Source organism: Syngnathus scovelli, chromosome 6, assembly GCF_024217435.2.
Source record: "Syngnathus scovelli strain Florida chromosome 6, RoL_Ssco_1.2, whole genome shotgun sequence".
Lineage (NCBI taxonomy): Eukaryota > Metazoa > Chordata > Actinopteri > Syngnathiformes > Syngnathidae > Syngnathus > Syngnathus scovelli.
The window spans coordinates 19,447,746-19,472,749 of NC_090852.1; the positions used below are offsets into that span (position 1 = coordinate 19,447,746).

The 25,004-nt window shown below is 47.5% G+C and overlaps 1 protein-coding gene across 1 annotated transcript; it reads left to right on the forward strand.

Moving 5' to 3' along the window:
* The first annotated feature begins 5,343 nt into the window (after positions 1-5,343).
* smad6b (SMAD family member 6b) lies at positions 5,344-24,443 on the forward strand. Its single transcript, XM_049724152.2, has 4 exons — positions 5,344-8,649; positions 11,279-11,335; positions 11,807-11,884; positions 23,553-24,443. The coding sequence occupies exons 1-4, from the start codon at positions 7,890-7,892 to the stop codon at positions 24,086-24,088; spliced, it is 1,431 nt and encodes a 476-aa protein (XP_049580109.1). The 5' UTR covers positions 5,344-7,889; the 3' UTR covers positions 24,089-24,443.
* Positions 24,444-25,004: the final 561 nt, after the last annotated feature.

A 25,004-nucleotide genomic window follows, 5' to 3' on the forward strand; every position in this document is an offset into this window, starting at 1 on the left:
GACTTTGTGTCATTGCTAAAATGACAAATTGTCATCACTTTTTAAAAATAGAGATATTGCTAGCAATTTTTAGTACCATTCTTTTTTTTTTAACTATTTGAACAGTTTTTACTAGTCTCTAGTTGTTCATCATTTTGTTGTGTAGCCTATACTGGATGTATATAGAAGACGTTGACAGTCATCATGGCCCTCTGAGGGAAACATTCGATGTGTTTTCGATTCTACCGCAGAAGCTAAATCGAGCTCTTTGCTTTGATTGAGCAAGAGGTGTGCACTACTGATGTGTCGCTAACAGTTAGCCTCGCTGTCATGATCCTAAATTAGGAAGCTTGTCTTAGTATGATGTCGCGCAGGCTGACACCAGCGCTAACAACAACCACAACAAATCCAAACTTCTCTGACTGCACCATCCTAAACCAAATTTCAGCTTTTTCCTCAATCGTTTTTCATTATTTAATTCATCTTAATGATCAGTGGAAAAAAAATACAGATACAAATATATCCGAGTTGTTTGGGAAGCACATTTTCCAGAGTAATGTCTTTTATTTGGCTTCTCCCTTCTTCCAACATTTCCTTGCCACGTCTTTTAAGCACCGGTGACTGACTTGGCATTGCACCACCTATTTTGAGGCTCTATGGACCAAGGTCACACAGGGAGACTGCGAGCGCCAGACTGGCAGGCGAGCCGTGGTTTCCTCCAAGATAGTTGGGAGTCATTGCACTTCAAGGACTTTAATCAGCTACTGTTCCTGCCGTCCCTTTGGCACAAAGCGTTATGAAGATAATATTTTGGGACATCTTCCGTTTTGAGTGACTATCTCATCTTTCATATTGTACTCCAGCCATAGATTAGTTGCTTTAGTTTTGTATTTCTTCTTTTGATGGTGCCCGGCCGGATGCATAACAACAGAACGTTTATTTTTGCCAGGCCTTTCCTCAAAGCTTGCATACTTGTCTCCTCCTCCAAAATCCTAAGTGAAACAAGTTGTCCTTCAAGCCAAAGTTAGGGTATAAATCTTTTGCGTCTGTCATGGACATGGGGAGGAAAAAAAAGACTCCATATGTTTTGTTATAACTTTTACAAGGTTTTCTGTGCATGGTGAAATCCTTGTCGATGTTAGTTATTTGCCACGCCACATCAAATCACGCCTCGTATCTTTTATGTGAGCTGCAGGTATGTCCGGAATCCTCCGACCTTCCATCTGGGTTTGCAATAATCTTTTCTTCCCGAGGTTCATTCACTCACTTGATCTCACGCCGCCTGGAGCAGCGGGCCATTAATCGTACGCCGGGACGACTCGCTTTCAATACACGATTCAGTGCCTGCTGTTCTTCCATGTTATTGACGTTGCTTGGAGCCTAGCGGTTCAAGTTGACCATTAGCGATGGTAATTAGCCTTCCCCAAGCCGGCGTTGTGGATGGATGAAGTGGAACTATGCTTTGTGGAGGAGGATGATAGGCTCGCTGAGCCCTACCCCGGCCGGGCTTATATCACCAAATTTCAGAAAACACAAATATTCTTGCCGTCTGGATGTTCTGAACCTGAAGGTGTTTAGGGAAAACAATGGCTGGTTGAATAGTGGAGAAGCTAGCCTTGAACTCGGTCGGGAGCAAAATAAACACAAGCCCCTATTTCACAAGCCTCACAGGCTCACTGTTGGCCTTTGTTGCTTACTATGAAGACAAAATGTTACCATCTGCTCGAGAACGTCCAATCGATTCCACTCTGGGCCCGAAATTGTCTGTGGTCAGTTGAAGAAGCACGCGATCATTTGGGGTTAGAGGTCACCGAATATCTGCCGCCTTCCTGGCGTATCTCTACACCATTAAGGGCAATGGTTGCGATGACACGCTCTTCCTGAGAATGCCCCATCCCGTCCGTCTTGGATGCTTTGCTTTGGCTCTCGGGCCTTGAGGCCCTCGTCTATTTCAGGAGGTCATTTGGAGCCGGACACTCTGTCTCCCCCGTTGCAGCCAGTCTCCTGATACGGCTATCTACTGCCGGCTTTTAACAGGGAGTAACGGCAATTTATTTGAGTGACGCCAAGCGAGGGCAGTTATCAGGACCCCGACACCAGATTAGCTGCTCCGTCTGCTAATGAGCATCCTTGAGCAGGGAAATGGTGAACAACACCATTATTCATTGAGGTGTCACGATGGAGCGTAGGCCTTAAGGGCAGTCACATAAGCAAAATGAGGAATACTTTTTCCCTTGAAGTGCAAAAAAATAAAATGCTCTGCGTAGGAATCGACGATACACATCAGGAATGACCCCCGTGGTCTTTACACTGATGAACATTCCAAGAAAAATGGGGAATGAAAAAATATTGCAAAAAAAAAGTCTGTGAAAAATAAAAATCTGCATTTTAAGTTGTAATATCGCCACTCACCACTAGATGGTCTTATGAGTTTTTTCTATGATATGGAGTATAACTTGCGCACAGCTACTGACCGCATATTATCCACTCCAATTTGCCTTTGCATAGTTTGTCCAAACAAATGATCAGACTGCGAGTGAATGACTCAACTTGTTCAGCTACTCTGCTGGCGAGCGTGGCGTCTCATTTCCAAACTGCTTCCTGAGGCCTGCTTGGCCCTGGCCATTGTAAATTGTTTGACCAAAAAAAAAAAAAAAAATCATAAATTGTGTCGGTGAGGAGGTGAAGTCATACTTGGCAGAATATTTCACTCTGGAATTCTGGAGGTTTTGATTTACAAGCCACTAAGAAAATCTACAAGGGCTCATACGAAGTGTCCTTGCCCAGCCCGCCCTTCCCATCTTCACGCGACGCACGGCCATACCGGAACTCGGCAGTAAAAAACGATGGAAAACGCTCTCACGGAATAAAAAATGAGAGCACTGAAGTGTGTATTCAAACATGATTGAGGGTTTGTTTTTGTAAAAACATTCATGAGGCCTTTTGCCCGCTTATGGGAAACTAAACATGGATTTAATAAGCTTTGACTAATCAGGATGTGGATACTTGAAACTTTACAGCGCATTTGCATGAGAGCGCTTTGCCAAGGTGGGTGTACGATATCTACCCGAGGTGTGAAAATGACCTCGGTGTGCCAGTTGCTTTTGGCTCCGACGCTCGTCGGTAGGAACAGTATTTTCGTTTTTACAGCATGGCAGGCAGGCCAAGAGTTCACCCAACATGAATGTTTACCAACAGGCAAGGATCCGGGAGGTCAAGCCCAGAGAATGAACTGATCAGAAGGACCGTGTTCTCCTGACAGAAAGCTCAGTTGTTGTTTTTCTTGTATGATTTTTAATTCCCCATTACTATTTGTTTGCTTAAGTTGAAGCATGTAACTTAGTTTTCTTTCCCTTCACTTGAGCTGCCAATGTTATGAAGCAAGATTAAATTGTAACATTATTTACTAATTATGTTTGAGTTTTTATTGCGCTTAAACGCATTAGACAAAATAGATTAACTCCAACCACGTGTTTTGGATTTTTGCAAATGTGAGAAAAATATGGCACAGTCCTTTACTCCTATTACACAATAAAAAAAAAAAAAAAAGCTATTCTGTTAAAAAATAGAGCAACCTAGATTGTCCAATTTTTTCAAAATCATTTATTTATGTATTTTTTGCCGATTTGCTTACCACCCTAGGTTGGACCGAAGTTGTCTGACAATCCTCTCACCAGGTTTTTACGTGCTGTCAAATATGCCAGACACGCAGTAGTGTGGGGCGGAGCCAGACTTGCCCCGAGGGAATCCAACTCAACCGCTGATGTATTAATACAAACGCAGTTCGATTTGTTCGCACATAATTAGTATGAATGGTTGCAGTGCGAACGTGCGGTGTTGCCGAGCCGGCGCATTTCAGCGTTAGCACTGCAGGCGAGGAGGGAGCTAATGTGTTATGTGCTGCCTGATGGGGATTGTAATGCATTGAACTGTGGGCCTCATCATTACTGCAAATCTTCCAGGGGCTTGGAATTATATTAATGCCTTGGGTGTGACACGCGATGAAATATTAATGTCATAATGAATGTACATCGCTTGTTAACTCCCAATAAGGCTTCCGAGCGCACATTATCACCATTGATTCATTATGGCTGACAACGGAGATTACTTTCACACAAGTTGCAAATGAATTCAGCTCGTATCTATCGATACGCTGAATTTGCACTGGGACTATGGAGATGTGCGCAGTCTGATGCTTTTAATTAATTGTCGGCGCCGCTGCTTGCCGACCGGTGATTACAGTGGCGATTTTACAAAATTTCGTTCGCTATGATTTTTAATGTGTCAAATCATTACGTCCACAAAAAGGTTCAGCATTATGATTGTCATTGTAGCTCCTTCTGGTTTGCTCCACATGGCCACCTGGTGGCAGTAAAGAATATATGCCTGGGAGAATTGTTTTATTGCCTGTCTACAAGTGCTGCTGCACCGTTTCCCCCAAAAATATGAATGTGTAAACCTTTTGCACAATTCAATCAAATTTTTATCATGGCACGCTTGGTATATCGCCGCTCATCTTCCAATTGACCAGATTCCCTCTTTGTAATATCTCTCCTGAAATATCCATGAGGTGGAGAGTCACAAGGTCATAGGGAGTTACCGTCTTGCTTTTAACTATTCCAACAACCAGTGGTAAACACACCCAGCTGCTCATCATGCACTTTAAAACCATAAAGTTCTCTTAAGAACCACAAATGGCGCCATGTTTAAGACATGGTGGTTTTTCGTTGCACTGTAACGCCGCGGCGCATGGTCGTCACGTGGTCCAAATGATTGTTCTGTACATCTGCACAGAGCTGCCACAGCAACATTTCAGGCAGATCGCCTCAACCCTATTTTAGGCAATGGCATGCTTGGCAGTTGTGTTAACTGGATGTCATCTAAAATCGCACATCGAAACATCAGCTGGATCTGTCGGTAGCGGATTGTGTTGGATATTATTACCTTTTTGATAGTATTTGAAAAATATTTTCTTCACAATGAGGTGAAAACCAATCAACCACCAGGGGGCGAATATACGGTGAAGGCTTCATTAAGCGACCTAAATAATAAGCGTTTTGTGCCCTTCCAATGAATTGAAAATTGCTTGACAGCGGCTTTGTGGAATAACAGTTTTCTTTTCCTTGCCTGACCTGTGATTGAGTTGCAGAGGAGAATGCATTTGCAACAGGTGCCCGTAACACATCGCAGGCGTGATGGCCTCCGTGTCCTCCCGCTGTAACCTCCCTGTGGCTCAAAGCCCCCCCCAGCCTGCCAAGGAAACATGACTCCCGTGCGGACACTGGCACCCACGCGGGTGCAACCCTGAGAGCTTCAAAGATGATCCTGGTGACGGCGGTGAGCATGTGCGCACAAAATACACCATCGCGGCTGAAAATAACACAGCTACTTTTCAAGCACGTTTCGTTATGACATCGCCATTAGGATACAGGATTTTTTAACAAATTCAATACAATATGAAGCCCCCTCCCCCCATTGGAACTAATAGATACTATCAATAAAATATCATCAACATTCTTGACTGCCTCACAAGTGTAAAAAGAAGTGAAAGCCTTTTTATAGTGAAGCAGACATTCTCTCTTCACCTGATAAGTTGATGCCCCAAAATGATCTCAGGGTGTTCAAAGATGATTCCACTGTACACTGTGACTTTTTCCAAGCAGGGGTCGCCAGCCAATTCATACACTTGAACTCTTTCCCCCCGAGCATCTTGTTACTGCGACTTGGCCGGCCGGCCGGCGTCTCTGCCACGCTGATTCTCGAGCCAGGACTTATCGCGACCAGATTACGTTGACTTTCACTCTGGTCACGGAATAGTCGTAGAGAGTGGTGACGGGGCCAGTGTCAAACTTTCCTTGAGCTAGAAACTTAACCTCAAGCGGTTCCCGGTGACCTTTTGACCTTTGATTTCAGTGAGTGGATCTAATTGTGGCTCGTAATATTGACTCTACTGTACATCTGACTACGAATTACATAAGCGGGTACGAATTTGTAAAGATGGCGTTCCGGCTTTTGTTTTTATTTATATGAAAACATACGCAAGACTAATCATTCACATGTTGAGGTGATCTTAAAAAAAATGTAAATGTGAGACTTCACATACTCTTTTTTTCAGATTTTCAGAATAGTAATATAATTATATGTTTAGTTATGTATATGGTTTATGATGAAGTAACAGGTAATATTTTTTCTAAAACGTCATAGCTATAAATAACATTTCATGGTAAAATTCATATTGCACAAGCTTGTAGGGGTTAAACTTAAATCCTTTTTTTCTTTTTTTCAATACTCAATTTTTTGTCGAGTCACTTTTGTTGTGTTGACTATCAAGTCTCAAGCAGCAAATGGTGACCCTTCGCTGGCCTCCCGCCCACAAACACTGCTAATTGTGTTTGTTAAAAAGCTACGGCCGCGATGGAAACGCTGCTGTTGGCAATCAAATTTCAGCTCAGGTGGTGCGGGAGAGCTTGACCCCTGCATGCCCCTTTACAAAAATGACATCCACGTAGCACACGGCCCGGTTCCTGCGTTTAACTCGCACTAAACTTATTTTCTCATTATATCAACAGCCATGAAAATGATCTGCCGCTAACACCCACGTGAATAGACAAATCAAATGCGAGACTCGTTCACTACTTCTGACTGGATCCTTCTACTTCAATGATCATTAAAATTGCACTTGGGTTATTAAGCCCAGCAATGTTTTATATCATTTCATCAGTGACTAAATGTACATGTCACCCTTTTAAAACCTAAATATAATAATCAGGGTTTTGAATTCCACATAAAAGCACGCAAGAACAAAAATCTGATTTTTTAAAATTCCAAATAAGACCGTTGATGCATGTCAACGTGTTATTCGGGTATGAAAGAGCCACAAAAAAAATTATCTTGGGGGGGAAAAAAATAACATGGGAGTTGCTTGTTATTTTTCAGCGGTGGCCGATAAGCTGAAATGTAAATAGTTTTTTTTTTTGTTTTTTTTTAAAGTGAGTTGAAGTTAAAGCGAGAGGTGGCCGTTTCGCCTTTAAGAGTTAAGAAACTTGAAACCTTGTTTGCGCAACAATCAGTGCAGCTCCCAGCCGCCAAAGTGTCTAGACTAGCACATGATGGTAGTCAGCCAATGGCTCCAGCGCTCTCCTCGGGGGCCCCGCGTGTGTGTGTGTGTGTGTGCGCGTGTGTGTGTATGTGTGAGCGAGAGAGAGAGCGAGAGAGAGAGAGGAAAGGGGGGAGTGAAAAGGAGCGAAACAGGGAAAGAAAGCGAGCTGGCTTGCTTGCAGTTTGCTTGGACTTCTGAGGAGAGAAGCAGGAATGCGCTTCTTGCTCCCCGGGATCGCTCCTCTACTTCGCGTCCGCTCGCATGGATCCATTGTTGGGATTGTAAAAAAAAAACAAAAGAGAAGAGAAGAGAAGCAGTGACCGTCTCAAGAGGACGAGGATGTTAATACCCCGTGCGTCGTTTTGGGATTTAATCGTCGCTTCCGCGCTCGGCGTGTAACAAACAAACCAAAGTGCCAAACTTTCAAGTCTGCATTTTTGGAGCTTGGCGGTGGTGCTACTTTTTTTTTTTTTTTTTTCTCTTACCCCCCTTCAATGATGGACCTCCACGTCTTCCGCGGTTTTTTCTTGTAAACAATCCGCCGAGACGCCTTCTTATGCTTTTCCTTTGGCTGCATTTGTGCACGGTATGGTCGCTAATGTTCTTCTCTTGCGCGTAGACGCAAGCGGTGCGTCGCGCGTCTAATGTTGCCGCTTGGACAGCAGTGGTCGTCGGTCGGCTGTGCATGCCTTGCACGGCCTTTCGCTCACTTCTTCATGTCGAGTGTGCGCAACGTCGGGACAGCCGTACGCGAGTAAGCCTCCCTCCCTCCCTCCCACCCCCCAACCCTAATAGATAGTCAAGTTGTCGTATGTTCAGGACGAAACGCTCAGGTCTTGTGCGGCGACTCTGGAGAAGCCGTTTGATTCCAGATAAAGAGGGGGACGATGGAAATGGCCAAACTAGCGAGGGGTGCAGGGACGATGCGTTCGCAAACAACCCGCAGAAGATTCCCAAAACGGAGTTCCGACCGGTGACCCCCAGCGGCAACGCCGGGGGCCCCGTGGAGGCGGTGGACCAAGATGGGGACGCTGGGTGCGTGCAGGACCAACGGGGTCCCCGCTCCGTGCAGGACAGCGACTCCAGGACGGTGACGTGCTGCTTATTTAAAGAGCGGGACCACTCCGAGCTCAGGGCTCCAGAGGCGGCCCCGGGTAGCAGGGACCCCCCCGGGTCGTGCCACTTGGCCTTCAGGGGCCTCGGCCAGCGGGACGCCGGAACCCCCGAGGCCGGCCGGGAGGCCATGCCGCGCGCCGTGCACGAGCAAGAACTCAAGTCGGCCACGCACTTGCTTTTGAAAAAGCTCAAGGAGAAGGCGCTGGATACTTTACTGGAAGCGGTGGAGTCCAAAGGCGGCCTCCCCAGCGACTGTGTGCTGGTGTCCCGGACTGAGCTGAAGCTGGGCGGCTTTGTGGCTCCCCCGCAGCTGCTGGTGTGTAAACTGTACCGCTGGTCCGACCTCCAGCACCCGGCCCAGCTCAAACCGCTCTGTGAGTGTAAGAGCTGTTGGGGCCCGGACAGTCCAACTGTATGCTGCAATCCTTATCACTACAGCCGCCTCTGTGGGCCAGGTAAGAACTCCACCGTAACGTCTTCTATCGAAGTTCTTCTCAAATCACTGAGTAACAGCTCCGAAACACTGAAATGCCGCCAATACTTAAATACAGTAGCCTAGTAGGCCCAAGTGTTCATCCAAAAACAAGATGCTGGGTTTTAGTCCCGACAAAGTATTGTTATCACCGTTTGAGCATTAACGCTACCTTAAATCAAAGTGACTCACTTACCAAGCATGTCAATGTTTGAGAAGATTAAATACAACTAACCTGTACAAAAAAAATATGCTTGAAGTGTATGTAATATTTACGCAGTTTGAACATTTGATTCAGTGATGCTATTGTGCACCGCTAGAGGGAGCCCATGAGCAGTAAAGAACCACTGATCTAAAGCCAAATTATTGAGCCAATTACAGTTGAAAAATCACATCATTGCCCAAAGTGAAGAAATGTCTCAAGAATAGAATTCGTCATTTCTCCCAATCCTAGGTGTAAAGTTGCTCGACTCGTACAGATTTTCATCCTCTCCGTCCCGGCTAATGTGAAGGCTCCATGAACTTGTGTACTGCCATGAAAAAAGGATTTCTCAGTCTATATAGCAAAGCATCACTCACGCCGGCCTGTGACATATTGGCCTGACAATGACGCCGTGTGTTTGCCTCTTTGAGAAAAGAGAAAAAAAAAAAACGTTTTCACTGCAACCATTCACTAATGTCTTGCACATGACTTCAGAGTGTCTGAAACTGTTTGGAAGTTAAATATATTTTCCCAAGTGTCATTGAGGCGGATTCCATTCAACACCCATAATTGTCGTAATCATTGTAACGAAGCGAACTCAGGGCTATTGTACGCATGTCGTGGGGCTCCTTGACTGATTGCAAACATTAAACATCAGGCGGCGGGCAAGACTGCCGTTTGGCTAAACCCCCAACACGGGGCCACTTGACCCCCGGCGACGCCATGACAACGTACACTATCATGTGCAAAGATGCGAGCGTCGGTATTTCGGTCTTCTCTCTGGCACAGGAGGTGGATTTTCCATAACATCCATGTTTACACGCCAGCTGGCTGCTTTCGGCTTTTCGAAGGCATGCGCGCAACAATATCAAATTGAAAGCAACTCCCGTGTTGTGCACACAAAGACACGATTGGGTTTTTTTTTTTTTGGGGGGGGGGGGGGGGATGTCTTTCCTTGCTCCATTCTAAAAATGGGAGATGGGACTTCACACGACACATTTCAGGTCGGCTCGTAGTAGACATAGCTCACATGCATCCACGCGTGGCCCGATAGCGATGGTATTTCTTTCATGCTATTCAAGGCCCGAGCTTTGAATCGAGATCTTAATCAACCGGCTCGGGCATTGTTCGGAAACGCTAACGGAAGATAGGTAAAATTCGGAGGCCAAACTGAAATTTGTTGTGGGAAACCCGCCACCACCGCCGCCGCCGTCGTCTTTTATTTGGTCGGGCATTGTACATTTGAAATGAGCTCCGTTTCAAGTTGCGCCTTTAAAAGCCCTTTTGTCCTAAGAGGTCCCCTCGTGCTATTTAGGTGGAGGAGTGGTGATAATATAAAGTTTGCATACTGCTGGCGCCAGAGCGACTCGCTGTGTCTGTGTGTGAGTGAGCGAGCGAGCGAGCGAGCGAGCTGCTCAGATCCTGGCAATTACTGCCGCCACTCTTAAAGGACTCGCCGCTCTGATGCTTTTCTCCTTTTCCCCTGGAGCAAACACACATAACTTTCCTCTCCTCATTTCTCTTTGTGACAAAAGAGCTATTTTTCCTTGTCAGAAAGTAGCATGCTTTTTGTAAGTTGAATTTTCGACGTAGGGGAAATGCGCGGTATAAATAAAGTTGTATTAGTGGATTGGCCTTTTGGATCAAAATGTAGCTTGTCTCGCAGCTTAAAGTTTGTCCCACAATAATAATAATTTGTTGTATGTAATGTTCATCCATCCATCCATCTTCTTCCGCTTATCCGGGGTCGGGTCGCGGGGGCAACAGCTTCAGGAGGGACTCCCAGACTTCCCTCTCCCCAGCCACTTCATCCAGCTCATCCCGGGGGATCCCAAGGCGTTCCCAGGCCAGCTGAGAGACATAGTCTCTCCAGCGCGTCCTGGGTCGTCCCCGGGGTCTCCTACCGGTGGGACATGCCCGGAACACCTCCCCAGGGAGGCGTCCAGGAGGCATCCTGATAAGATGCCCGAGCCACCTCATCTGGCTCCTCTCAACGTGGAGGAGTAGCGACTCTACTCCGAGTCTCTCCCGGATGACCGAGCTTCTCACCCTATCTCTAAGGGAGAGCCCGGACATCCTGCGGAGAAAACTCATTTCGGCCGCTTGTATCCGAGTGTAATGTAACGTGTAATGTTCACGTAACCTTTATTATCAGCATAATGTATACTTTGTATACCGATTAATAAAATAATACATACACATATATAATGAATTAAATAACCTCCTTTTTGGTCCGAACAATAAAGACATAAATCTGGGCCATAACATTTATTTGACTTTTTACTTTTGTATTTAATTTGACAACAAGGGAAAAATCGCCCTTATTTTTTGCCGATTTTGAATATCATTTCCTTTTTTCTTGTGCTGTAATAATGTATATATTTTTAACAGCATATCTTTAATTTTGCAGAGTCACCCCCACCTCCATATTCAAGGCTGTCCCCTAATGAAGAACACAAGCCACTGGGTAAGCCGCACTCCTAATCTCCAGCTTCACATGCCACGTCTCGAACTTCCGAGCCTTTCTCGACAACAACTTAGTGAAGTTCTTTCAATACCGGCCGGCTTTAACGGAAACATCCTGGCTCAGTCTCCTTCTGCTCGTTGGGATCCAGTGAAGTATCCATTTTTCACACCAAAAAAAAAAAAAAGTGTCCTTAATAGCGAGTGCCGCCTGGCTGCCGGGCCGGCTAGCACGAGACCAGCTGAGCCTTCTGGAAGGAGGGAGTGAGGGAGGGAGATGTCATCAGTTAAAGCCTGTTAGTGAGCCTGCGCTGTTATCTATTATGGGATGAAACTAATAGTCTTTAGTGGATGGGGAACATGATATTGACACTAGCAATGATGAATGGTAGCAGGAGAAGAAGGCCTGTAGCAACATTGCAGGGAGCCTGATGCACCTAATGAGGAGACTAATTCCTCTTTCCTTTCCCCGCAGACCTGTCAGACTCCACATTGTCTTACACTGAAACCGAGGCGGCCGGCTCACCCAACGTCACTCTGGGGGAATTCTCAGGTGGGTGTGCTCGTCCAACTGTCGTCTGTCTCCAAATAAGGAGAGGGGAACAAAAATCAGGATCGTATTTGGTCATTATGACAAGGAAGAATTGATTTGGTTGTTTTTCATGACTGTAATACATTTCGAAGTATGTGTGTGTTTTTTACACCAATAATTCCGTTTTAGAAAATCATTATGAGCCTTTCATAGTTATAAAGAAAATAATTTTTGCGAGAGACCCGCTTTTGGATGTCGCATGATTGTTTACGTTTTGGCTATACAAATTATGGACCATTACAAAAAACTTGTTGGTGTGAATACAATAAGTGCTTTCCACCAGTTTGTTTGTATATAGTAAAAAAAGAAAAAAAAAAAAAGGTAGTTCCTCACACAAGCACCTTGACAACAGGTCAGTCCTGTATTTAGCGCGGCTGTCGAGCACGTCTGAATGAATGCACAAACTGACCAGGTTTCATTTTGGCCTTGTGTTTTATTCCTTCTCATTAAAAGCTATTAAGAGCCAGAGCTGCTCAGATAAAGGTTTCATTGTAAGTAGCGGTTCCGCAGGGCGTGCGGGCGGGCGGGCCTCTCCCCCCCCCACCCTCTGTTTTCCTTTCAGAAATATTTGAGTGGGATAAAAGCGTAATAAGATCCGGGCTCATTCAGGAACACACGCACGCACGCACGCATAACTTGCGCACATGCGTGGCTGTCGTGGAAGCGAGGCGCCAAAGGAAGTGAGTCGAAACAGACAGACTGTCCTCTCATTTGAAATGAAACACGGCTTTCTGGCGGCCTCGCAGCCGCGCCGGCCGGCATCACGGAAACCGGGGAGGACGGAGCGGGCCTCGTTTGCTAGGGAGCGCTTTTCCTCGGAGGCTGCCGACCCGTTCCGTCCGAGAGGCCCGGCCGGCCGGGCTGCTCCCCCTGCTAGACGGCTGTCACCACCCAGTGCGGCGACACTCCCTGAGTCAACAAATGAGGGGCTTGTCAGAGCGTGCACCACAATTCCTGTGAGACTGTGGTGAGCAGGGAGCTTCGAGACATGCGAGGCTTAGGTTTCCTTCCTACTGTCTTGCCGCTGGCCGCACTCGGGTGGACCAGAAGGTGGTGTCTACGCAGACTTGCCCATCTTTTTGTCCGTAGCGCAGCTGGACTCACTCCGACCTGCCGGCCGGCCGGCCCGCCCCCGTCGTGCAAATTGTCAAGTCATCGTACATTTAGCGTGTTGCTGACCTGGAAATCACAGTCCACGCGATCCGGCAGCTCAACTCACGAGCGTGCCGGCCTGCCTGGTGTGCGAATGGGAGCCTGACTCCTAACCCTGTCAGAAGAACAAGTAAACACGGGTGGGTGGGGTGTCATGTGTGGAATAATCAAACCCAGCATGCAGCCCCGGCGGGCTCGCGCAAATGATCGATGCGCATTCTTCTGGGTTGCACGTTCAAAACGGTTGCTTTGGTAACGCGGAATAGTTACAAAGCATTTGATGTCGTTTTGATACAAATCATTGATAAAAATGTGATTGGCGCCATTCACAATCATTATTTTCTGCTGGCATGAAAGACCCAGCCCAGCGGCCATTATCAATATGGCCGGCCGGCCGGCTTTGGCTGCTATCTTTAGCTAATATGTGCTCACGGCCATCTGGACCATTCTCAGCCTTTTATTTCAACATGGCTGCGTCACATTGTGGGAGAAAGACAGCCTTCACCAGACGCTCTGCTGGGATGTCTGTTTACGTCAGGCCAACTTGGGAGCCTGTGCACGCAAACTATGCTATGCGTGTGTGTGTGTGTGTGTGCGGTGTGGACTGCGCTGCCCTCCCAGCGTGCCCGCCCGCCCGCCCGCCCGTCCGCCGCACACCTGTTTCCTCAGCGCCCGGGACTCGTCGTGCGCACATCGGAGCGAAGGCCTTTGAAGCAGGCCTCATTGCTTCCTGTATGAGTGTCTGAGGGCCGCTGTCTCCCTTCATATTGACTTTATTACGACTCTCTCATTCAGGGACAACTTGATTTCACCAGCTGGAATTGGCCTGCTCAAAGACAATTCCCTGGCAAGTAATACATGACGGGGAAGTGCATTGTTACGACCATGCATGTCGACTCAATGAAATCATAAAATGGAGCTGTTAAGTTTCCATAATGCCTTTGCATGTGGGCAAGGAGAGCCACAGTTGCTCATATACAGAATGAATCTCACTAGGCCACGCCCCTTAAAGGCACACAGCCAACAAACAAATACATTTGCAGTAATTGCACTTTTCAAAACGAGGGCTTTAAAAGATCTCTTTGAAATGTTTTTGGGTATTCATATCGGATACTTAGGCTTCTGATACCAGCTCATGACACTTATGGTAAAAAATTTAAATCTGGCCTAGAATAAGTCCTCCTCGCCAGTAGTTGGCGTTGTGGTGTTATGCATCGGCGAATCATAATATTCATCAATCAAAGTCGTTTTGCGCAATTACGTCACTTGAAAGTTTTTATATCCAAAGTTATCTGTGCTCTGTATCCGTTTGTACCGTTTGTAGACGCGCCAACATTGCTTTCCTGCAAAAGCAAAGCATGTTTACGATCAATGAATGATGTAACCCGTTGAGACTGCTGTAATACGGCGGCTCCAGTCTGCCTGCATTCTTGCGTCAACACAGCTTGCGTGGCCCATCAAGACACAATTTGTCAACATAGCAGTCGGCGCGCAGTCACGCCGGTGTGATTGCAAGGGCTCCCTCGCATTTGCACTGCAAAGTGACCCCAATGGCTGATGCCCTCTTTTCTTCCCCTTCCTGCCAGTGTAGGAAATCTGGACTGAAGAAACGGAAAAATCTTGTGCCCCTTTCCCTGGAATGACCGCTTACTAGAGGTCCCCGCAGTAATCGTTTCTCTTTCTGCGGAATATGCTAACCAAGGGGATTCAAACTCTGGCCCGCGGGCCAAAAGTGAGCCAACGAGTTCGACATTTTCACGGCCAAACAAGGGATGTCGCTGCCAGGATTTCATCAGCACCTTGTAATTTGGGCTCATCTCTTCCTTTGGCCAGCCTGGCACATCTGGTCGGATTTCCACCGCAGACCCGAGTCTTTCCCAGCCCTGTCCGTCGGTCCCAGCGCCCGCCCGGCCGCCCACACTCCCTCAGGAGCGGCCGGCGATGCTCCAGGATACGGGATGTGGAAATAATGTGACTGGAGTGCTTCCACCCATGCCCCCTGAAATCAGGTTTTGCGGCTTGTTTATTTGAGGGGAAGGAGTCCTCGGACAAACATCCTGCTTTAAAAAAGCGGCCTGGGTTTTGTAGCAGTAGCGAGGAGGCGGACCACCGCTCTGACAGCGGGGGGAGCCTGAGGAATGTTGGAGAGCCCAGCGATATGCGGGCCGGCGCTCTTGTAGGGGCTTCTCGTCACCCCGTTTGTCGCGGCCAGCTCGGTGCTTCACATCCTGAGGGGGTCCCTTGCTCTATTCTCTGCGTGGCCGTGTAAAGCCACAATTCCCGTCTCAAGTATCTGTTCCTGTCCTGGGAGGCCGGTTTCCGTTTCCTCTTACGTAACAGGCGCATACACACACAGAAAGCAGCCATTGATAAGAGCGATAAGCACATTTTTCATTTTCCCTTTCTCAGCATTGTTAGACTGTGATCAGAAATCCACTTTCAACTTTTCCTCTCAGAGGCCGCGCCGCCGCTCAATGTCCTCGGCGACGCTTCATCAGCATGCCCCCGTCCGTCCCGTTGTTGTGCACGCAAGGGCGTGTGTGTGTGTGTGTGCACGTTTGTAGTTGTTTTGATTGTTTGTGGCTTGATTGCAGACTAGGTTGTTTTAAAAAAACAAAAAACGCCATCTGGCCTTTAGATTAAGACGTATCCATTTTTGTCCTTTAAGTTGTGTAGCCATAAGGCCAAGTAAACATTGACCTATTTTTAAAACCGTTTTTTTATGAGCTGTCCGAGTTGAGAAGTCCTTCAGTGCGTCCGGTTCAGTCCAGCCCAACTCACCATGGGACCGTTTAGCACTCTAATCTCTCATCTGGTTTGTCCTTCCCTGCGGCGGGGTGTGTCGGCAAGATGGCGAGAGACGTGCCTGCCCCGTAATTAGCGTGGCATCAGAGCGGCGCGACACGGCGCGGCGCGGCACTTACTTATGATTCCGACAAAGATGATGGCATCATGTGTCTGCTTATTACAAGGCACGCTTTGTTTGGGGAAGAAGGCACATTTTGTGTCGTAGTAAAGACGGACGGATGAGCAAGTACCGATGCCTTATTTGTAAGTATCGGGTACTTGCAGAGGCTGCCGATACCAGTCACCGATAGTTAGATGGTGCTATGTTGTTTTTTTGTAGAAGAGATGATTTTATTGTGTTTATTAAAAAAAAAAAAAAAATCACATATTAAAAAAAAGTTGCTTTCAGAACAGGTCATCATCCAAACTCCAGCCCACATTTATTGTCATGGCCACACTGGCATGACCCACACAAGCAATTATATAATGGCCCTACAAGTCTGGGGAAATTGCCGGCTAGCGAACAAACAATTGGACAGACTGCAACTGCGTCACACGTTTGTCCCTTTCGCTCACAATTCAGCTTTGTTGAAGTTCCGTGCTAAACTGAGCCACATTGTAGTTATATATAGGATCTTTACAGGAATAAAACAAATGTCATGTTGGCTTTGGATGGGGGGAAAAAAAAAAAAAAAAAGTCCTCCTCAGAATGTTGCCTGCGCACGAGCATAATAGCACGCCGGCCGCAGCGCTAATCGAAAGCAGTCCTCGCCGCCGCCTAAAACTCTTTTACGTGCCACGAGGAGAAACAAGCATGCGGGCTGAGTATTTATCTGTCTTTTTTGGCCAGCCAGCGTGGTGCCAGCGCTGTCGGCTGTTTGACTCACTTCTGAAGGGCTCACAGATAAAGATTCATCAAAAAAAACTCATGCGTGACTCTCGGGCTAATCTCCCGGCACCATGCTTGTCAGTCAAGGTAACACAGTGCGCTGTGTTCCGACAGAATGAGGTGTGTGCGGCGTGTTTGTGTGTACAGTGTCGAAGCAACCGAGGGTTCTGAGAAGACTTCTGCCCCATTTTCTTTTTTAAATCCAAGCAAGTGACCTAATAGTGCGGAGGGTTTCCGCTGCCATCTTCTCCGGCTTCACACGGCAGCGCGTCGGCAATGGCGCCATTCATTCAGCTCCGTCCGGGGGGGGCAGGAGGTTACGGCAACAAATAAGGAGCGTGCGATGCCATTAAAAATGTATGGAATGTCCAACTGTTAGTTTAGTGTTTTAGTGTGCTGCCTCCTCTCAAGGCTGAGAGTGGGGGGAACAATGGTCCCTTTTCTGAGCCGCCACTGTAAATGTGCTTGCCTGGCAAAGACGTGCGTGCGGCGGGCGTGCCAGTCGTGAGGGCTGTTTTTATTTTCTGACCATTTTCGCCCACAATTATAAATCCACATCGGCCTATGATTTTGGCCCCGTGGTCCGATGGCTGGCGAAAATAGACTCCCGATTTGTTTCCCTTCCTCCCCAGAGGAGCTGGGACAGTTGCGGCCCACTCTCTAGCCGTCCGTCGTTTTCCAACTCAGAATAGCCGGCGCATTCTTTGAGCCACCAGAATGTGGCTGTGCGCGGCGGATTAGCCGCAGAGGCCCATGTCAGTCGACATCTCCAAACGAGAGGGGGAAGCACAGAAGCTCATTGTGGACAGAGAGGAACAATAAAGCGCTTCATTTTCTCTGGCTGTTCACATGTAACTGGAGAAACATGATTTTCTCTCCTTCATTATGGTAAACTTGATCTGCCGGGCATAAATCTCTCTCTCTCTCTCGCACGGCTGTGACCCAACATGGGACCGAGACTCGACATAGATATCCTTTTTTTATTTATTTATTTTTTTTTTAAAGCTCAAATATTTCTTTGATAACTAAACAAAACAGCTTAGTCTTAATGACCTCGAGCCTTTGTTGACCGGGATAAGCAGTGTACAAAAGTATTGAGACAGCTGAATGATGGGAAAAACATGTTTGAACTAACTGGATTTAAATGCACTGATTGTCCCAATACTTTTGTTCATTTGCGTGTGTTTGCCCTCTGACAACATCGACTAGTAAAATTCCCTTGAAAGTTTTAATGTGTAAACATCCTCACGTGTAAATAAATCCCTATTGACTCTATCCCTGCCCTCGAGTCGTTTAAAAAAAAGAAAAAAAAATCTGTTGACGTTTGAAATGTTTATTATACGTGTCTTTTCTTTCGTGCGCCTTTTATTCCACTCTTGGCTGTGTGGCTTGAGTACGTGCAGTCAGGCTGTCGCATTTCAGGGTACGGTTTAAATTAGAGGTCTGGCTCCAACTTCCCCTCCTTCCCCTCTTTGTGACTGCCAGCACATCATTTTCTTAATGAAATCCTGCCCTTGCCTTTAGCTGCTTCAAGACTCCAGATGCAGATGTTGACAGGGAAGGAAGGGCCACGCCGCTGATTGGAAATGTTCACTGCTGCATTTTTAATCGATGTCTTTCTTGTTGTGAATGAATGGAGTGGAAGGGGAGGGGCGGGGAGGGGAGGGGCGGGGGCCTTGTTGTCTGTGTTTGGGGAGCTGCTGGTGTCTGGATGTTCACGGTGGAGCCGTCGTGTGTGTTACAGGCCCGGCAAGTGTTGTGATTGAAACATAAACTCGGGTGCCACATTATCCTGACAGAACACATTGGCCTCACAGACTCTGATCCAGTGGGCCCGATCGATAGTTGCAACTACCAGTGTCCATCACGCGCTGGAATCCCCAAAAAACTTCATACACATCGGTCAAAGATTCCCGCAGGTTCATTTCTGCTATTTTATGCCCGTTGAACACATGAGTCATCTTTTTCTTTTCTTTTCTTTTTTGGGAAGATGATGTAACCAAAGTCTTTAGTGTTAAGTGTTAAAGCCTTTTTTTTTTTTTTTGGTCTGGGACTTTGAAGGCCACGGCTGGCGGCGGCATTCCCGGAAGAGTCTCATCAATGGCAAGAGTTTTAAATAGATGAAGAAAACAACACGGTGTTAGTTGGAAAATGAGATAATCATGTATCCATTCCAAGTCTGCACAGGAAGTTTAGATTTGAACCCCCAACCTCAGATGCAACGCTGATATGTTAACCGCTACTCAACCGTGCTGCCTTTGGAAAGTGTTTCCAAAAACCTATAAGATCATTCAATTGGATTTTTTAAACATACTCTCCAAGAAGAAGAAGAAAAAAAAAAAAGTGAAGCTCCTCGTTGCACCCCACCCCCCCACGTCCTAACCAGAGTAGGAAGCTCCAAGGAGGCGGGGGAGGGGGAGCCGAGGAATGTGCAGGGTCCTCTTGATGGCTGAAATGTGCCTCACACACTCGCAAACAAACACTAGCGCACGCACACCAAGGTTGTGCGAGGAGGTCAAAGAGCGCCGCCACCCAGCAGGATGCCGGCTGACTGTTTTGCTTTGGGTGCTCGGCGGCCACGTCTGCGGGCCTTGACGGCGCGACCTTCGCCCGCCCCCCCCCCTCCCTCCGCAGCTTGGAAGGGCACCGAAGGACTCGACCGCACGACTCCCTCGCGTGTCACGGCTTTAGAGGAAGCGCCGAGGAAATGAGTAGCACGTCGCCGTCCTTTCACCTTCCCGGCCAGCAGTTTCCCTCCACCACGCTTTTACTCTCTGTAGCCTTTCTAAAATGTATTGATCTAATTTATGGATCGTTATCTGCTACATGAAGGGCGCCGCGCTTTTCCTCCCCGGAGGGACGCGTCCCACGACGGCGGGAAAAATGTAAAGGAAGTGGATGACAATGTCAAGTATTCCCATTGTGACCTGGCAAGCTGGCTTTGCTGGATTCGGTTTCTCACTTTTGCCTTGTTTTGCGGCAGCGCATATCTTTCCTTCCCTCCCTCCCTCCCTCGCACACTAGACCTCGGGGAGAAAGAGGGGGGCGGATCCGTAGACATATAAAAGCAGCTTCAGTCGGCGTGTCTGACTGATAAAGCTGACTTTGATGGCAGAGATAGCCCAGACGCCAGCCGAAATGTTGCCTGCTCAGGGTTCTAGTCTGCCGGCGGGAGCCATTGTGCTTTGAAACGGAGGGGGAAGAGGACCATGCTTAGCTTGTTGTTTTAGCTAGAAAAAGGTAAAGTATGTTCGGGGGGCGAGGTGCGAAGGAATGCTCACAAAATGTTACAAGCGCAATACAAAGACCATAAAGTCCCCCCCCCATCAGTTCATTGGGAGAGACTAATAGCCGGAGGGGAATCTAATCCTTGGCACAGGATGAGAGACTGCTGCCCCCCCCTCTCCTCCCTTTTCCCCTTGCAACAGTGTTTTTTTTTTTTTTTCTTCCCTCCTCTCCGCTGTAGACTCGCGGAGGAATGAGTTCACTCCACTCTGGATTGGTTGTAATGGAGGTGGCGTTTTAATACCGACTAGTTCCGTTTTTTTAGGCTTCAAGTCGTTTTCAGGGCTCGCTCGTTAGCGTCGTATGATACCTGCATGATGATGGCACACGTTTCAATGGTTGAGGTGCAGAATGGAATGCAAATGTATGGAATTTTTTATTGGGTTGGAAAATTGACCGCACTCAAGCGTCACTTTGTAAAAGAATTTCATTTGACCTTGCGTTGTTGTAGCCCCGCTCACTCGCTCGCCCTCTCGCTCGCTCGCTCACTCGCTCTAATGAAATGAGGTCTCAGCACTTCATTTGACAGACTGGTCAATACTGCCAAGCTGATTGCATTTTGGAAGCCGTAGCTTGAAAGTCGATGGAATTTGCACAAGACTGCAAAAAAAAAAAAAAAAAATCCAACCAAATTGAAATATTTCACAGCAAGGTGAAATATGCTTGTTGTTAATCTGCCAAGATATTGTTTTACCGTAAGAGCATTTTATTGAAGTGAAAATCCTTGTCAATTCTTAACAAGAGCGATGGCTGCACTTTGAATCTTATATAAGCCGTCGCAACTCATCAACAAGCAAGAGGCTATGTTGCGGCCGGCCGACCGACTCGGAGAGTGACACTAAGAGGAGAGGCTTTTGAGAATAAAATAACAATAATAACACCAGCTACTATTCTAATGGGTAAACAGAGCTGCGAAAGGGCGACGGGGTTAAATGGATGCAGAGCAGCAGTAATTGCTCCCATCCTGCCGCGACTCCACCCTGAGCAGACCCTCTCAAAGGCCAACAGCCGTTCAAAGAGTCAGGCGGGCGGGCGCCTCTGCTGTGGTCGGAGGGGAGGGAGGGAGGGAAGGAGACACACGCCCTGCCCTAATTCGTGTCCTCTTTGAACGACCCTCCCCCTCTCATGTAAGCAGAAAAGTCATTGACAAAATATTGCAAAATGTTGAAAACACTCAACATGGCATTGCTAAGCTCTTTGCTTTGCGTTATACACTCTTAAAAAACATTTGGTCCGTTTCCGACATCAGAAGTTCCATTGCAAAAGAACTCATCCTTTCAATCCGACCCATCAGACATGAGAAGTTGAAAAAAGAAAAAAAAAAAAGCGCGCGGTTGCCGTGGTGATTTTCCAAGCATTCCGCTTGCTCGCTGATGGTCGTGTTCAGTCAAAGAGATCCTAATGAGGCCTTCTCTCAAAGCTCTCACCTCAGCGGCCCCCCTCCCGTAGCCAAAACACACAAGTTGAGGACAAAAACACAAACACGTCTGCTTGGCGGACACGTAGACACACTTTGACTCAACAGAGAAGCAGGAAAAGGCCTGGCTCGGCGTGCCTGCATTGTCTTGCCTTTGGCTTAACATTCGCTACATTTCTAACCTTTGTCCCCCCTCGTCACTCTTCCTGGTTTGCGTGCTCACAAAGCCGCCTCGTTACCATTATTTTGATTGCTATTGAATCGTGGTTCGTTTCATTCATTTCGAAATTTACCCAAACGAATTAGTTACAAAGTAAATGAGTAAAACATTCAAATCCTAGCAATAATACTGGCTTTTCCTGCTGTGCATGCAGGGATTTCTAAAAAGAGAAGAAAAAAAGTTACAAATTAGTTTTCTCAAAGTCAATTTGAGCATTACCACAGTAAAAGTGTGTGAATGAATATTCATAATTTGAAGGAAGTCGATGTTCATTCCCATTAGCATGTCAATGGGATTCTACATTTACTTTAGCATTAGCACTGGCAATTCTTCTAAATCCAATTATGTCTTGTTTTTAAATCTACAATGTGGCTAATTGTTTTTGTTATCTGTTTAGTTTTACAGTAAACTCCAAATGTGGTATTAAAAAAACAGAGTTTGCTCAAGCCGAGTAGAATAACGTAAGCAACACACTGCTACGTGTGAAAGAGAGATAGCGGTGACCAAAGGGAAGGCGACATTTGCCATTTGGCCTTTTCGTGTGAACACTTTGAAAGTTTACCTTGATGTGTGGACTCCGTTTGATTTGAGACAATGGAGGGGGCCGTAAACAAGTTGGCTCTGACTTCTTTGTACAGGCCGCTTGCCGTAAACGCTCAGCTCCGAGTGGAGGAGTCACACGCAGTGTGGAATTCACTAATGGCACATGCATGTTGGGGCCCCTGACAAGAGGGGGAGGGGAGGGAGGGAGGGAGGGAGGGAGGGAGGGAGGGCGGGTGTCGTTTGAGCCAACACACAGAAAGCCTGTCTGCACAGAAAAGCCCGAAGCCAGCAGGCGCAGTTGCGTCTGCGCACGTCTGGCTTTTGGCTAATCTTTTCCGCAAACTTCATTAACGCGGCGCAGAGCGTCACTCGGAGTGACGGGAGACGTCTTTGGCTCCTCCACCTCCGAGGCATGTGTTAATGCGGCGGGCGGTCACTACGCCCGCCCCGAGAGCACACAAGCTGAAAGGAATGGGGCCACAGGCCTTGGGCTTTAAATCCTCTGTGCCAATAGACTCCGTGAAGCAAAATAATGGCATCACTCTGTGTTGTGAGTTAATGGGAGCTGATAGCATGAAGGCCGGGGGGTCAGCGGGTCACGGGCTTGTGCTAAGTTGTCAGGGAGCTGAATGCCGTCCCTGGGCCCACAGCAGGGGGAAGAGTTGTGCGCTGGCTGGGGGAGGGGGCGGGGATGTGCATCACACCCTCCCTCCTCCTGTGGAATGTGAGGAGGAAGATATGATCATATTCTGTAGCAGTCAAAACGTACACACAAAAACTGTGGATGTATTTCACGTGGCATGCAAAAGGCTAGCGTGCGCGCGGACGGCCGTCCGTCCGTCCGCCGAGGGAGTACTAAGTCACGAAAGGCTGTTGCTGAAAAGACAGCAGCCATGAAAAGTGAATTAGCCAGCGGATTTATCGCTCATCGGGAGATGTCTGGCAAATTCATTCCTCTGTGACAAGGACGCATTTTGGACTAATCAGTGGAAACAGTGAGTGTGTCGACTTAACGGGGTTTCAGTTGTGACAGTGACCTCTGGAGGCGGTGGCGGGAATAGCGGGCCTTCCCTCGGATTGACCTCGGTACACCCTCGGTCGGGGATATGTATAGTCCGTCGTGTGTGTGTGTGTGTGTGCGTTGGATGGATGCGCAGGCAGCGAGCGGTATTTGCACAAGGCTTCGATTGCCTCCTTGAGTATTTATAGCGGTGTAGCCATCTGCTCGCAACAATAAAAAGCAGATCCCTCCAAACGTAAGGCTTCCTTTTGACTGGCCGGTGTTGATGTTTTGACTCCAGCGTGCGTGTGTGTGTCCGTGTGTGTGTTTTTGCAGATGCCAGCATGTCACCCGACGCCCCCAAGCAGAACCACTGGTGCAACGTGGCGTACTGGGAGCACCGCACGCGCGTGGGCCGCCTCTACACAGTGTACGAGCACTCCGTCAGCATCTTCTACGACCTACCTCAGGGCACGGGCTTCTGCCTGGGCCAGCTCAACCTGGAGCAGCGCAGCAGCACGGTGCAGCGCACGCGGGGCAAAATCGGCTACGGCATCCTCCTCAGCAAAGAGCCGGACGGCGTGTGGGCGTACAACCGCAGCGAGCACCCCATCTTCGTCAACTCGCCCACGCTGGACGCGCCCAACGGCCGCAGCTTGGTGGTGCGCAAGGTGATGCCGGGCTTCTCCATCAAGGTGTTTGACTACGAGCGCTCGTGCCTGCTGCGCTACGCGGCCGAGCTGCCGGACGGACCTTACGACCCCAACAGCGTGCGCATCAGCTTTGCCAAGGGCTGGGGGCCCTGCTACTCCAGACAGTTCATCACCTCCTGCCCCTGCTGGCTGGAGATCCTTCTCAACAACCACAGATAACATGGACCCACCATCCCAAATATCGTCTACCTAGATTTAATATAAAGTTTTATATATTATATGAAATATATATATATTATACTTGTAAATACGGAGTCCTTTTTACAATGTCATTATTTATGTATGGTGCAATGTGTATATGGACAAGAGGAAAACAAATGGAAATGCACTTTGGCTTATATATATATTATATAGAAATATATATAAAGAGAAAGAGAATTTCAATACCAATTTGAGAAATTATACAGCTAAATTAGGGCCCAGTCTGGATTTGGTGTATAGTTTTGGTATACGATTCATATCCAGACGAAAAGCTAACCATTCACACATTGAAAATAAAGTATTCGCATCATAAGTCACCTTGTTTTCGTCTGCTTTTTTGGACATTTCCTAAAAGAGAGACAGCGGCGCAGGTTTTCATTTATCGTTCTCAGGTTCGAGGTTGGAATCGCAGCTTGGACGGTCCTGAATGTTCCTCTGGTGCTTTTGTGTCTTTCTCAGCTTAAAAGGTTGGTTTCTACTGTTTTATTGACTCCTTTTTGTCATTTGTTTCCCAACACTATTTTGTATGTTGATTATTTTGTCAACCATGACTACAACTACGGCGGTGCTACCTGTCAAGCAAGCATTGTCTCCGTTGACTTGCCCACATGTCCTTGAGGTCCCAAGAATCCATAGCGTTGGAGATGAGTGGAAGGAGAAGATGACCGTCCGCCAGGTATGTTCGCCGGGGTCTCACAATGCACTTTGAGAGAGTCCAGTGGCCTCGGAAACCGGAGACGGCCTCTGTGATGGTGGAATGTGCACTTTTTTTTTTTTTTTTTTTTTAACAAGCCTACTGGAATCTTCCAAACTGCTGCCAGGGTGGATGTGGTTTCGCTGGCTTCCTTCATAATTGCTGGTGTTGGGTTAGATT